The sequence below is a fragment of the Antennarius striatus genome, chromosome 17, assembly GCF_040054535.1.
Source record: "Antennarius striatus isolate MH-2024 chromosome 17, ASM4005453v1, whole genome shotgun sequence".
NCBI lineage: Eukaryota > Metazoa > Chordata > Actinopteri > Lophiiformes > Antennariidae > Antennarius > Antennarius striatus.
The window spans coordinates 13,606,353-13,620,071 of NC_090792.1; the positions used below are offsets into that span (position 1 = coordinate 13,606,353).

Consider the following 13,719-nt stretch of genomic DNA (forward strand, 5'->3'; position numbering starts at 1 on the left):
TTAGAGCCCCCCCTGTGTCGGTACTGCGCAACAGGAGTGAGACCCCTCCCTCCTCCACCCCCCCCCCCCCCACACACACACACACACACACACAAACACCTGGAGGAATGAAGTGTACGTGCGCGTGTCGAAGGTGCAGCAATGTGTTATGACTCAAAAATTTCCACGTCTTCGTGCGTTATGACGTCATGCGCGCAACAGAGACGGCGCAGTGTGTGGAGGTGAGGCGTGGACACAACACCTGTACTATGTGATGGGAGTCAATACAGCAATAATAATAATAATAATAATAATAATAATAATAATGTTCGTGCGCGCGTATGTGTATATGTGTAAATATACAGTATATCATAAATGGCAACCATTAAAAGTAACGTAACGTTAACTACTTTTTAACAACACTCCAAAATGAACTAATTGTTGTTATTATTATTATTATTATTATCATCATCATCATCACTACTACTACATTACTGTTATTATTATTATTATTATTATTATTATTATTATTATTATTGTTGTTGTTGTTGTTTAATATGGGCATAAAGCTTTATGCTGTGTTCCTGCTAGTGCAATTAGTAACTCACCTATTTCGAGAAAAATAACCCATATATGTAAATAAACTTTATGATCCCACACACCGCTAAGATCACAGGACAAAAGTGGATAAGGATCTTGTTCTCCCTGTTCACACCAACAGACCTAATCCTCTTTTTTCAAGTCCAATGGTCATGCTGCTCTCTTGGGAATTCTCTCAAAATTTGACCTGATATTTAAAGAAAGATTTGCCCCAAATTCATCGATGTTTCATGAACACTGACTGCCCAAGAAATATGAGTGCATTTTCTACTTGACAAACTATTTATAGGTGTGATAATTCCATCAGAAACAGTTTTGTCATGAGTAATTGCTCACAACATACAAACATATTCAGTTTATGACTCAGGATTGAACAGAGATATGCTGCTTGTGTGTCATTGTTTTCTGTGGTTAGTCACAGGGATGTGTTGGTTTCTTTGGAATTAAAAACCCTGCAGCACATTAACTCTTGTTATTGATCCTTCTTATATACTGTACTTCAGAATCAGTCCAGCACTGATTAGCTTTAGGGTTCAAAGTTAATTTATGTTTAATGTTTATCTCCTTTATATTATACGTTTATACAAGGAGACTACAAATCATAACAGTACCGTACAAGCGATAAATGTTGTTGATCAAAGTGCTAGTTTTCCATATATTTGAAGGTATATAAGCTCCAATAATACTCTTCCCATTAAGTGTAGGATTCTTGTAAATGAATCATAATGGATGTTTTGAGCGCATCAGGAAATCACCGGCACAGTTTCTCTTAAATCATCTGTGGAATTTATCATAGAAATAAAGGGCATGAAGGATGAGGTCATGAAAGACAGACACCCTCTGTCATCTGGCACCCCCTGCTGTTAATCTCTTTGAACCAAGAGGCAGAATGTGGAAGTGGAAAAGTCATACAGTATATACAGTATGTCAAAAGGTAAAATGGCACCATGTCCCAGTGTACATGTTATATATGCCTTGTGTCAATGCTGTCAAATATTTACAGAGAATTATTTTGGGCTCCATACAAAAGTAAGTCTTGTTATCTATTTTGAAGCAGGTTGGACCATGTTAAATAGCCTCTTTACATTTGAATCCAATATGTATGATTTGCCTAAATCATGACGGTTTATTCTTTGTTTTGCAGCATTTATGGCTTTTATTATCATGTATTAGTAATATTCTATGTGAAAAATTGCATCTGAAAAAGCTACACTTGGCTAATTTTCTTGGTGTAGCACAAACGGGTTTTGACCTTCGAGATTTCTTTCTTTTATGATCCTCTGCCGTGTCAAGAAGGGTCCTGCTGAAACAAAGCGGAACCCAACGGAGCCTGAAAGTCAGGCTGCTAATCTGATCTTGGATAAAAGAAAGCCAATGTGTTGCAAAATTCTTGTCCGTTCTTGCTCAAAGAATCTCCATGACTACCTCGTGCGCCTGAATAGTCTCCTGCAGTGGTGCCGTACTGACGGTAGCAGCATTTCATGTGGTAAATTTAATGACTTCATGCTGCTCTGTTGATTTTTTTTCTTTTTACCACCCTAAACAATAACTCCTCCAAAAAACAAACAATCAAAAAACAAAAATAGTGTGATCATGACAAAATATTCCTATACATCACAGTGGTTTTATCTGTCTCCTTGTGAGACTGATGATCATGCGTCGCTGTTGGCTTGTTTGTGCTGAACTCATTCTATAGGAGCTTGTTTCGCACTTTCTGCTTGCCCCACCTTTTTTAACTAGTCCAAATACCAGAGACACAAATTCAAGCCCAAACATGTTGCTTAAACTTGATGCTCATTACATCAAGGAGTCTGCAGACTATTGTAAACCTAAAGTGCTATTACTCTTTTAAAAAAAACAAAACAGTGTCAACAACACAAGATAACTAGACTTTATTTAACATCTAACAATGGATCATTTTGTAAAACCATTGGCATCTTCCTTTCTCTTTATTTCTGTGAAAGATCAAAACTCGCCTCCTCATCTGCAACCATCCAATTATTTGTTTCTGTGATAAATAATAATCCCTCTAATGATCCAAATACAAAAACACTCTTTGTTCATTATCTCTTTATGACACAGAGAAATTTTGAGTAATTGGAATGGAACATCCTCCCAATCCGCAGAGATTGGCCGATTATTCTTCCTCCACTGTTGGACAGCTGATTGATTCTGGCTGTGTTGATCCACATTGAGTTCAGAATAACAGAAATTAGAATCCAAGATCTGAGAGTGCTCTCTTTGAAAACAGCCAGATTAAATGATGTGCTTAAACAAAGTGTGTAATATTTAAAATATATGAATATGTAAGTGGTTAGATTATGCTATATCCTCTATCCTCGGTGGGCATCATTTTTCTGCTCAATGGATTTGAAGTTGATTCTTAGTGCTTGTGTTTCATCAACAACTTAATAAAAACTTTAATAAATTGATAAATTTTATTTATTATTAATAAAAATAAAAAAAACTATTTAATTTAATAAAAAAATATGCTTGACACATGGACTCTTTTTTAATCTGCTTTCTTTTTTTTCTTTTTTTTTTTCTTTCTGTTGCATTAAAATTGGAGGATGGGGGAGGACAAGTGAGGCGTATATGGGGAGGATACAGCGCCCTAGAGCACTGCAATCCGCCCCACAACCATGCCCACTGCCCTCACCCCCATTCATTCCCAAAGCCCTAACTGTGTCCTGCATGTGCCTAAAAGTTATCATGTACTGTATAGTGCAGTATGTGTAGTGAACATTTGGAGGCAATCTGGTGTGGCCCCGGCCCACATGAACAGGGCCATGAGGGGGACCAGGATCACAGCCGGTCAACCACCCCGAGCCCGCAACCCGGCCCGGCCACAACCACCAGGGCCCCGGCAAGGCCACAGGCGCCTGGCGTCCCCCAAAGCTACCGATGACCAACCGGCAACTGGCCCAAGCCACCAACCCGCAACAACAACAACCCAGAGGTGCACCACCACGGCACCACAGAGCGGGATGAAGGCGATGCATGCCCCACCCCACCAGGCCCGGCCGTCGGGCCACAGAGGGCTAGCCCCGCAGGCCCGAGGCCAGCGACTAGCCCAAAGCCACCACACCATCCAGAGGAGGCAGCCGTCGTACAGCCCCCCCCCCCCCCCACCAACCCCACCCCTCCTCCTCACGACCAACCACTGAACCAACCAACGGGGCCACACCGCCCACAAGCCAGCCACCCACACCAGGCCGGGCACCACAGCATCGCAACACATGCCCACCAACCACCGCCAGCCGGACACCGCCGGCCAACAGCCAGCAGCTAGCTCACCCCCGACACACTGAGGCATTTTCCAGCGCCATCACCGGTCCACCAGCCAGACCAAAGGTCAAGCGTAGGCCCAACGAAACAGCCCCATGAGCGGATAGCAGACGGTGCGCCACCAACAGATCCCGACCTCCAGCCAGCCCCACCAGCCAGCAGCGTGATAGCCCCAGCAGTACCCAGCAGACCCCCCACCGCAAATAGCGACAAGGAAACTGAAACCGAGGCCCGCCCGGAATCCCCGCCGCACCCGGATAGTGTGTGATAGGGTGTGTTTTTAATCTGCTTTCAATGCAATTCAGATTTACTCATTGTTATGATGGATATTTTAATCTGCTTTAGGTGCAATTCAGATTCAGAATGATACTCATTCTTACAATGGAGTGCAGAACATGAAAAGTAGACCACTTATTATTGTGAGATTATTCCAACACACACTGTAAGAGTGTGTAGCTTTTATGAACATGAATGAACATATCACGCGATTTATGAAGTGCAGTAATTTAGTTCTCCTGTTGCAGTTAACCACATTAACCACATCAGAAGCAGGAATAAAAGTGCTATGGCAATACCTACAATACCAACACAGCAGCGCGTCCATGTTGTCCATGGATTGGTGACAAAGGATGAATAAAGTGAAGAAATTATACAATTAAATAAGAGAAACAGCAAATTTCTAAATCACACAAAGGTTTTTTGTCAGAAAAAAAGTGAAGAGAATAAATGTTCAAACATATTTGAGAACATAATTACAGTAATGACAAGACAAAATAAGTGTTAATGCTTCTCTGTTACTAGATTAAGCAGGATTTTGGTGAGTCTCCTGAAAATGGTGAAGTTTGCAGAACATTTCCAGTCATGGACTATCCTCATATCACAGAAGAGCTGGTTGATTGGAGAAGGTTTTCCTGAGTGGAACCGAACAGATTCCACTCAGAGCTGCTCTGCAGCAGCTGCTGTAATTCTGTAAAATGATTGCAAAAAGAGTAAGACCATTTAAGTTAGTAAACACAACCTCTGCACTGTGAGAATATAGAGTCTGTAAAGCTTAAAGCATTAGATGTCTACAAACTGCAGCAGTGACAATGCTTTCTTTGCATTCTCTTATCCGATTTGCAGCCAGTCTGTTGTCACATCTGTTTTAGCAGCTCAGCTCTTCCGGAAACACACTTCACTCCAGGACAAACATGAGTCAGGGTGGAGTCTTATACTCCATCGCAAACACACGCCGAACTGGAATGAGTCACATTACCCATGATCCTTCTTGTTTAGCCCGAGGTGAGGGTAGGATTTCCCTGGAGTCCCTGTTGCAGGATGGGAGACAGCCCTGAGTCATTGATGTCATTTTTGACGTAATGTAACATTGTGTGAGTAGAGAGCCCCCCTGGAACAGTAGTGTACTTCACAACAGATAGCCACAGTGTCAGAGGCGTCAGTCCAAACCACAGCAGTTTTGGATTTATTGTTTGTTTCTGCAATTCATCATTTTCTCCTCACCACAAGTGACCTTCATCTAAAACATATTGATTTTTACAAAAAAATGCAGCCCCAGCCTTCATTCTCAGGCCTTTTGTTCTATTCCTTTTTCATGATCGTTTTAAGGGAAATAAGAGAGGGAAGTGTGTGATGAATGAAGAGAAGATAGGCGTGAGGAGCCATGGGTGTTCCCAAGGCAGGTGCAAATCCATCACTGGGACAAATTGATTAATCATAATGAATTTTAGGATAGCAATGACATAGAGCAGGGGTTTTCAATTAAAAGTCACGGAGGTCCGGTTAAAAAAATTTCCTCTTCATAAAAGGTTTGAACCCAAGTCGAGTTTGTGTATTATAGCCGGTCCCTAAGTCTACATTATCATTTATTATCCATTTTCAATGCAGGTTATGTTTAAATTAGTGCACAGCTAGCTCTTTTACCTCACCATAAATAAAAGTAGACCCAGGCAAATAAATTTCAAACCTTTATGTTAGATTGAAGAACACACAAACCTCAAACCTCAGAATTAAAAATAAAGTGCAAATAGAACTGAATAATCCTTTTTCTCGTAAAGACATCCCAGCCTAAAGAACTGAAGGCCTAAACTTCAAGTAAAAAAACATAAACATGTTCAGAAAGCATGAATAAAAACTGTCTTTCAGGGGGAAATGCCAACAGAACTTTCTTCATGAGAGAAAGGGGCATGTGGCCTGCCAGGAATTTACTTGCGCACACGGTTACTTGTGCAAAAGGTGTGCACAGAGCACACCTTGACTGTTTTGGAAAGCTTCCACTGTTTGGCACAACCTCCCTCTTTTTTCCCCACCATGACAAAGTGATGGAAAAAGAGAGGGTGGTGGTCTCTCTCATTTTTTTCTCACGGTTATTTTGCCCTCAGCTCGGACTTCAAATAATTCTGCTCCAAAGCTCTGTGCTGTGTTTCATAGTGGCGCTTCACGTTATTAATGAATAAATTAGTGCTACGTGTTCAGACTCTGTGAGGTAAAATGGTTTTGAACTGCCTGACGGAAGAATAAACATAGATTTCGTCCACTCATCGTTAACCAGCAGTTTTCCTCTTTAACCTCCCTTCGTTTGGAGCTATGCTGTCCTCCCTGTCCCTTGCTCTGTGCTCCTGTAGCGGTAAACTCACAGCGGCAGCGGGATGTCTCACTTCCTGGTGCGCTGACAGAGCAGGGTAAAGAAACGATCTGATTGGCTGAACTGAGTGACGCTACTACCGTATTAACTGGAGGAGCTGCGCCCGCCGTCTGTAGCCGCGACCGGCAGTAAAAATGCGCCAACAAAATCTACTCCGGTGAATTTATCATGTAGTGGTGACGGGTCCGGACAGAACCATCACACGGTCCGGATGCGGACCGCGGTCTGCCATTTGGTGACCCCTGACATAGAGTATCACCAGTGATGTGAGTGTGATGGATGAAACCGCCTCTTGGTGCTGGAGTCCTACCTCCCAATCTCTCTCAGAAGGATCCGTCAGAAAACACATTTGTTGTGCATCAAACGGCTTCCCTTTATTCTCTGTGAAGGAAAAACTCACCGAAGAGGCATCAACAGACATCTGCTGCATCCTTTTCACCCAAGTTATATCACCTCAAAACTATGGATTACTTAAGCAACTCCTAAGCACTGAAATCAACTGCGGGAATGTGAATTCAATGTGTGACGTGTGATGCCTCTTCAGGTATTATTTATTACCAGCTTGGAAACAAAGTCCAAAAATTCACAGATATATCAAGATCCAGTTTCACATCTGTGATTTCAAACAGAGCTCCGACTAGTTCATACAGGATATATTTAACAGATTAGAAGTAGAATAATAGAATATTTACATAGCAGCAAATCAATCTAAAGACAGGCAATACATCATGAGTGACATGCAGCTTTCAAATGAATGATTCATTTTCATTTCCATGAAGTATCACACCACCTTCAGCTTAATTTGAATCAAAATTTTATCTCATCCATCCAAGCCGAGGCGGTTTGATGCTCTGCAGTTGCCATTAGTAACCAAAACTAGCCAACAGCAAAATCCACTCGGCAGTGAATGAAGCGCAGAAGTGTGGAGGGTGGATGGGCTGCTTTATATCACTGAAGATGAGAAGGACTGTTACAAGAGCTGTTGTCACTGAAAAGAGCGCTGCATGAATGCAACGTGCAGACAGAATCAAACAACACTGGTCTTGACCCATAATCCGGTCTCTTGTATTTATTGCACAAGATATATTATGCAAGTTTTGGACATCAGAGGGACAGCACATGTTAGAGTTTTTGGAGATAAAGTCAGAGAGGCCAGACTGAGATGGTTTGGACATGTCCAGAGGAGAGATAGGGAATATATTGGTAGAAGGATGCTGAGTTTTGAACTGCCAGGCAGGAGGCCTAGAGGAAGACCAAAGAGGAGGTTTATGGATGTAGTGAAAGAGGACAATTTAGAACAATTGTTTTCCAGGCCTGAAGAATGATGAAGCTCTAAAGCCAGTAGACACATTCTCACATATCTATCAGCTTCACTCCAGGCTCGGAAAAAGGAAAACAGGTTCACTCTCTGGATCACGCTGCGAGTGCTTATTTTGAGATATCCCTAATTTCATAGCTTGCAGCTAAATAGCTATTGATTGCCATTACTTTAACGACCGACCATGAAGGCGAGAAAATCAATGCACCTCTGATGCACCTGCTGCTGTCATCTAAGAGCGGTTCGCATTACGTATTTGCAGTTCATATCCTCGCCGCACGGTGGCGGTATCGGATCTGGGCGGATCAACCGGATAAGTGGGCTGGATGGAAGCGTTCTGGAGTCGGCCAATCACAGGCCGAGCTGGAGCGTGTTAGTACTACAGAGCCACACTGAGGTCTGTGCGCGCATAACACGCATTCTGGAGCCAGGTGGAGGGAGCGGAGTCCTTCCACGCCACCAGGGAGGAGAAATCACAGAAGGAGGAAGACTTTAGGTCCCGATACGGCCGTCGAGTGCAAAGGCTAATTCCTTCAGGCGGATTTACACTCATGCGCAAAACCGTCTGAGGGGTCGCACCCGCTCCACGACGCGCTCTCCCCCAGCTTGTCAAACCTCAATCCTGAGTGTCCGGCGTGTACCTGGATATACTGAGGGGGGGTGGGCTTTTTTTCTTGTGAATTCCTCCGGATTATCACTTTGAAGAAACACGCTCAAGAAGTGACCGACCGCCCGACGCCTGAAGTCACATCTAGGAGGAGGATTACTGTTTGCAAAGCTTTTGTTGTTCTTGCGCGTCCCCCCCCCCCCACCACCACCACCACCCCTCCAAGCGGAGAGAGTAAGTCCTGATAAATCTTCCCTACTACCTGGACTTTGGAGTGAAGGAGCTTCTCGGTGAGTTGCACTTGACAGGAGCGGCGCCGACACCACCCGGGGTGGGGGGGGGAGACCGAATTCCTTCTTCAGCCGCTAAGGAAGGCAGAGGGGGGGGGGGCAAAGCGAAAATGCCTCTCGCTCAAATCGCGGAGCCATGGCCCACGATGGAACTAGTGCAGCTGGAAACGGAGGTAACGACGCGCTGGTTTTTACGCAGTTTTACATGTTCTGTCCGATTATTAATGTCCACTTTAATTCATGTACAGGTATAAAGTAAAATGGTGAAGGTGTGAAGACCTCAGGGGGGGGGGTGAAAGTCATCTCTCTAAAAAAAAAAAAAAAAAAAAAGTGACAAAGTGTTAAATTATTAAAGCCATCGAGTATCAGATTCATCCTCAGAGCGCAGCTGAGGGTGGACCTGATAAATAATTCATAAAATATGTCCTGTGCGCATTTATGATCAGGGTAAGTCCATCTGTGATGAATAAGCTTTCCATAGTTTGTGGATGACACTGTCTACACTCCCATGGGTGCGTTTGACACTCAGCCAAACAGGGTGGTGTTTTATTATCATCCCTCACTTTAATTTAAGGCGATTTCTGATCATTTTGAAAACGTTTTTAGGTTTAAAAAAAACAAAAAAAAAACCCCGTTACTTTCCAATCTGTCTCTGAAGCTTTTGCGCGCCTGCAGAGGTTCATTGTGACCGTTTTGTCACCAGTGAAGTAGTTTCCAAACGCCTCTTTTTAGGCTTCAGAGGACCATTAACAAGACACAAGTTGATGTATGTGCATTTCAAATATAGTGGTTTCTAACATCCAGGTGGATTTTGTAATCTAAAATGTAGAAGTGGTTTATTTGTCCCAGTTGTATAGATAAAACATGATGTCAGTCTGTTCCTGCTGCAGCTGATCTCAAACCTGTGTTGTCATGATAAGTGTGTGCTTGCTGCTGGTACTAGTCCTGTAGTACTACTGCAGCAAGTAAGGGAGGACTTTTGGCACGTTTAGCAACAGAAACACACGCTTGAATGCGTATTTGAAGATGCAACAGATTCTGCCCACCTTAGACTCACTGCAAACGAGACTCATCATGTATCTGTTGTTGTTGTTGTTGTTGTTTACCACTTTATTTTTTAGCTTTGAACTTGCCGAGTAAGCTGCATGTTCTTAGTTCCAAGTAAAAAAAGAAAACACCGAGCACATTTACATGAAATCAGTTTGGTTCAGATCCTTATAAAACTCCAGATCTGCTGGATTTCTCAATTGGGTCATTCAACACAACTTGTAAATTCAGACTAAAGGGTCGGTGAGTTTGATTTTGGGTTAAGCTTAATTGAATTTAAATTCTGAGTGCCATCCTATTACTTACCGCGAATACATGATTAAAAAGGAAATTGTGATCAATATAAAACAGGTGGGTTAGTTCAAAATGTTTTTTGATTCTCCTAACATTGAATTCATGTTGGAGAGAGGTCTGTGACCCCCTCCCTGACTACATGCCCCTCGTGCTCTGATGAAGCGTCGTTACTATTGACCAACCCTTCAGTGGCCTCTTGAGCCCACTTTTGCTTCATGAATATCACAGAAGCACCTTATGATTATGATCAGCCAACACACAAGCTGTGTGAGAGCTGCCTGTGCTTCATTAGGCTAGTTATAAGAAGTGCCTCCTTTGAAATTAGTTTACCAATGAAGCACCCCAGCTTCATCACCCCCTCACCTCCGTGTCATCACACAGCCTGATTATAGCAGAGAAATTGTTCTTTTACTTTCATTGCCTTGCCTCTCTTGTTACGAATGTAATGACAATCCAATTGAGGGAGCATCGAGAAGAAAAAACAGAGTAGCCGGAATCGAATGAAATAATGATTGCTGTTATTGTTTGAACTGGGATTTGCTCATTAAACTAATTCACGAAGCCGTAATGAGCCGTGGCTCATCGAGTTCTCATTAAGGAGCACGACCACTGGTAAGGAAGTAGAGATTAATGACTGTGTTGATGCAGTTGTTCCAGTTAACAGTAGGCCAGATGAGCTTCAGCCGCTTTACGATGAATGAAAAACATGGTTCACTTAAGGTAATGTAAAAGCCGCGTCATCCTGATTCAGTTTGTCCTGCAAACTGCACCATTAGCAGTATTTGGCCTTACGATTTGGCTGAGTAGCGTATCGCAGCCGAACAGATGGCGGTGCAGGACCTATAAACAGTGCGTCGTTTAAAATGACAAAAAATCCATGCTTTTTAGTCTGTAATGCTCCCAACTGTCTGATAAACACATTGTGTGACATCACTGGTAAAAATGCTGTGTGTGAATATTCAGGTGACGTATATTATCAGGAGAGCTCTACTTTTTTTTTTTTTCTCCTCGTATCCAACTTTGCTTTCAAAATCCATTATCGGTAAGTGATTTAATCACACTGGGCAATGCCGGTCACAGTGGGATCTGTGCCATTTATATCTGCCGCCAACCTTCTAGCCAGCTGCACACTGTGGTTCCTGTTGACGATGAAGGAGAGAGAAAAAGAGAGATAGACACCTCAGGTCTCAGACTGACTAAGGAGAAAGATGCCAGGAAACCTTTAGAGAGAGTTAAACAGGATACAGCCATTGGATTCTGGGCAGATGGGCCGGATGAGGAGAGACTCGCTCTTTTAGGTTGATGTCGGAAAACCAAGGATGTTTTGTGACATAGGAAGTTCTCATTCGCAAAGGTTGATGTCATGGGATATAGAAACCGATGCTAAGCGTGCTTTGGTTCCGAATGGAGCAGGATTGTGCAATTCTAGAGTTATGGCACTTGAACGCAACACAGAATGCGCACTGTGTTTGGCAGCCGGGTGCGGTCAGCGGCTCGCTATCACCTCTTTGTCAAGTTCAAGTCACATTCATGCATTGCCTCATGGACTCACCTGTGTGTGTTGGCTGTGTTTGCACCTAATCTGGCTGTGCGACCTGTGGAACACCAGATCAGGGCTTTGAGAGGGGTGAAGGTCAGAGCGGGCATGTGGTTAATGTAACACAACCTGAGAGAGCAACTGGTTTATCTTTTGGACTTTTGGGGTATAAAGTGAAGCTGGTTTTTGTTTTGTTTTTTTCCTGTCTTCCTTTTCTGGTTGCGGGACGTTCAGATAGAAATAGTTCCCTGGCCAAAAGGGGACATTGGTAATGCAAGCTGTTGTCAATACTCACCGGCGAGATTACAAGAAGTGTAGTCAGATAGGATTACAGGTGCAGACAAGACATCGGTTATTGTATTTCCTGGTTGCCTAGTTACAGGACGGCACTGCCGCAATCACATTGTTAAAAAACAGATTTATCTATCAAACACAGACGGCGTCACCGCTCTGAGAATGTTTGCTCAGTTTAATCATACAGGAGCCCTGTGAGAAATTAAAACCTCTGTCAGGCTCATTTAATAGAACGAAGTGTAAATCTTTCTACGTTATGCCTGTTGCCACTCAATGTCTTCTATACAATATGTGCATCTTTTGATCATTTCCTACAACCCTTTAGTTTAAAATGTTGTGTGCAGGATTATTGAGTGTGTTTACAGGGCTTATTTGTGTGCGTGTGTGGCTGAATGCCGGCGCTCTCAAATGAGGAAGCCCAGGGGACGGAAGGCACCATTAACTGGGCCGTTTGGATTAGCCGTGTGGAGCTAATGAGGTTGAAATGTGTTGAGCAGCAGCATCAGGAAGGCATTACTGACCATGCCCAATCTCACACATTGAGGAATCCCGCCACTGGTGTTCACCACATTGGGTTAAACCAAACTAGCCGCACATACTTTCACCAAGTTAATTTATGATGAATGAAAAGATTGAGACTGTGGAACGATGAGGGAATATTTCCCTTTGCTTTCCTGAAACTGTGAATCTGTTTGTTTGCATTCGGCCACTTAATCATTTCCATTTCTCTCATGTCATCTCACAGTAGAGCGTCTTACATCTTTTATGACCACTACAGTTTGGCTTAATTTAATTGTGTCCCTGCAGATCTCAAGTGCAGTGGAACCAGATCCAAGTGTCGCTCTGTAAAAATGCCCAGATCGGACAATTTATAGCTTTTGGAAATTTGTGAAACCAGAAAAACAAAGTAGAAGAGAATACATTAGAGGGCCTTAGTGGGAGACAAAATTGGCTCTTTTGGGTCTTTTGATTGTTAAGGCCACTGCTTGTCATTGTGTGAACTGTCTGTCCCATTATGTGCAGTCTGAAGGAAGAGGAAGGGAGAAGAAAGAGGTCGTGGAGGAAGTGTATAGCGTCAGGAAAAGGAAATACAAAGAGGAAATGGGAGGTGTTTCTGTTTAGGGTATTCTCAGTCTGTGTCAAAATGTGAAATCTGGGTTTCTTTGATCAGTGGAACGACCCCACAGGTTTATTTCAGGTTTCGGAGGTGTTACACTATGCCTCATCAAAAGGGCACACCGTTCATCCTACATGTCAGTTGTTCAAATTAAACATGGTTGTTATAGTACGGAGAAAAAAATGAACTGAGGAACTATATATTTTATTTGAAAGGAATCAATAAATTTGGAACTACTGAACACACTACAATTGGATTTTGTGAATTTTCATATTGCAATATATTGTGATATTTTGTGGTGTACTGCTAATCCAATGCAAATTTGCTGTTTTGATTTTATAAGCACAGAAAATAGAAGAAATGCATCAAGTATTTTTCTATTTAGAATATTTTACCTGCTAACATGCTAAACTTAACACTTGACACCAATGTCAGTTTTTAGATTCTGTTCAAATAAAAATAAACATCAGTTCATTGTTTCCCAATTCACTGGATGAACTTGTGGTCCAGTGCATTGATAAGAATTCAATGGTTCCGTAATCTGACTGAATTTCTGCTGCATGTTCAGACTCAGTCAACCACCTCTGTTGCTCTGCACATTGTGCTGAATTCCCAAATATTCTTGCCTGAGCCTTGTTTTACAAATAGCAATAATCAACATGATGCACCTACAGGAGAGCAGGCGAGATGATGTGCATTTGTATGTC

The 13,719-nt window shown here is 42.7% G+C and overlaps 1 protein-coding gene across 1 annotated transcript in view; it reads left to right on the forward strand.

The window, feature by feature from the left end:
- The first annotated feature begins 8,229 nt into the window (after nt 1-8,229).
- rps6ka1 (ribosomal protein S6 kinase a, polypeptide 1) overlaps nt 8,230-13,719 on the forward strand; it is a 37,950-nt gene continuing 32,460 nt past the window's right edge. The window contains exon 1 of the mRNA XM_068338099.1: nt 8,230-8,896. Coding sequence (XP_068194200.1) covers nt 8,834-8,896 — 63 coding nt within the window. The 5' untranslated portion in view covers nt 8,230-8,833. The remainder of the gene's footprint in view (nt 8,897-13,719) is intronic.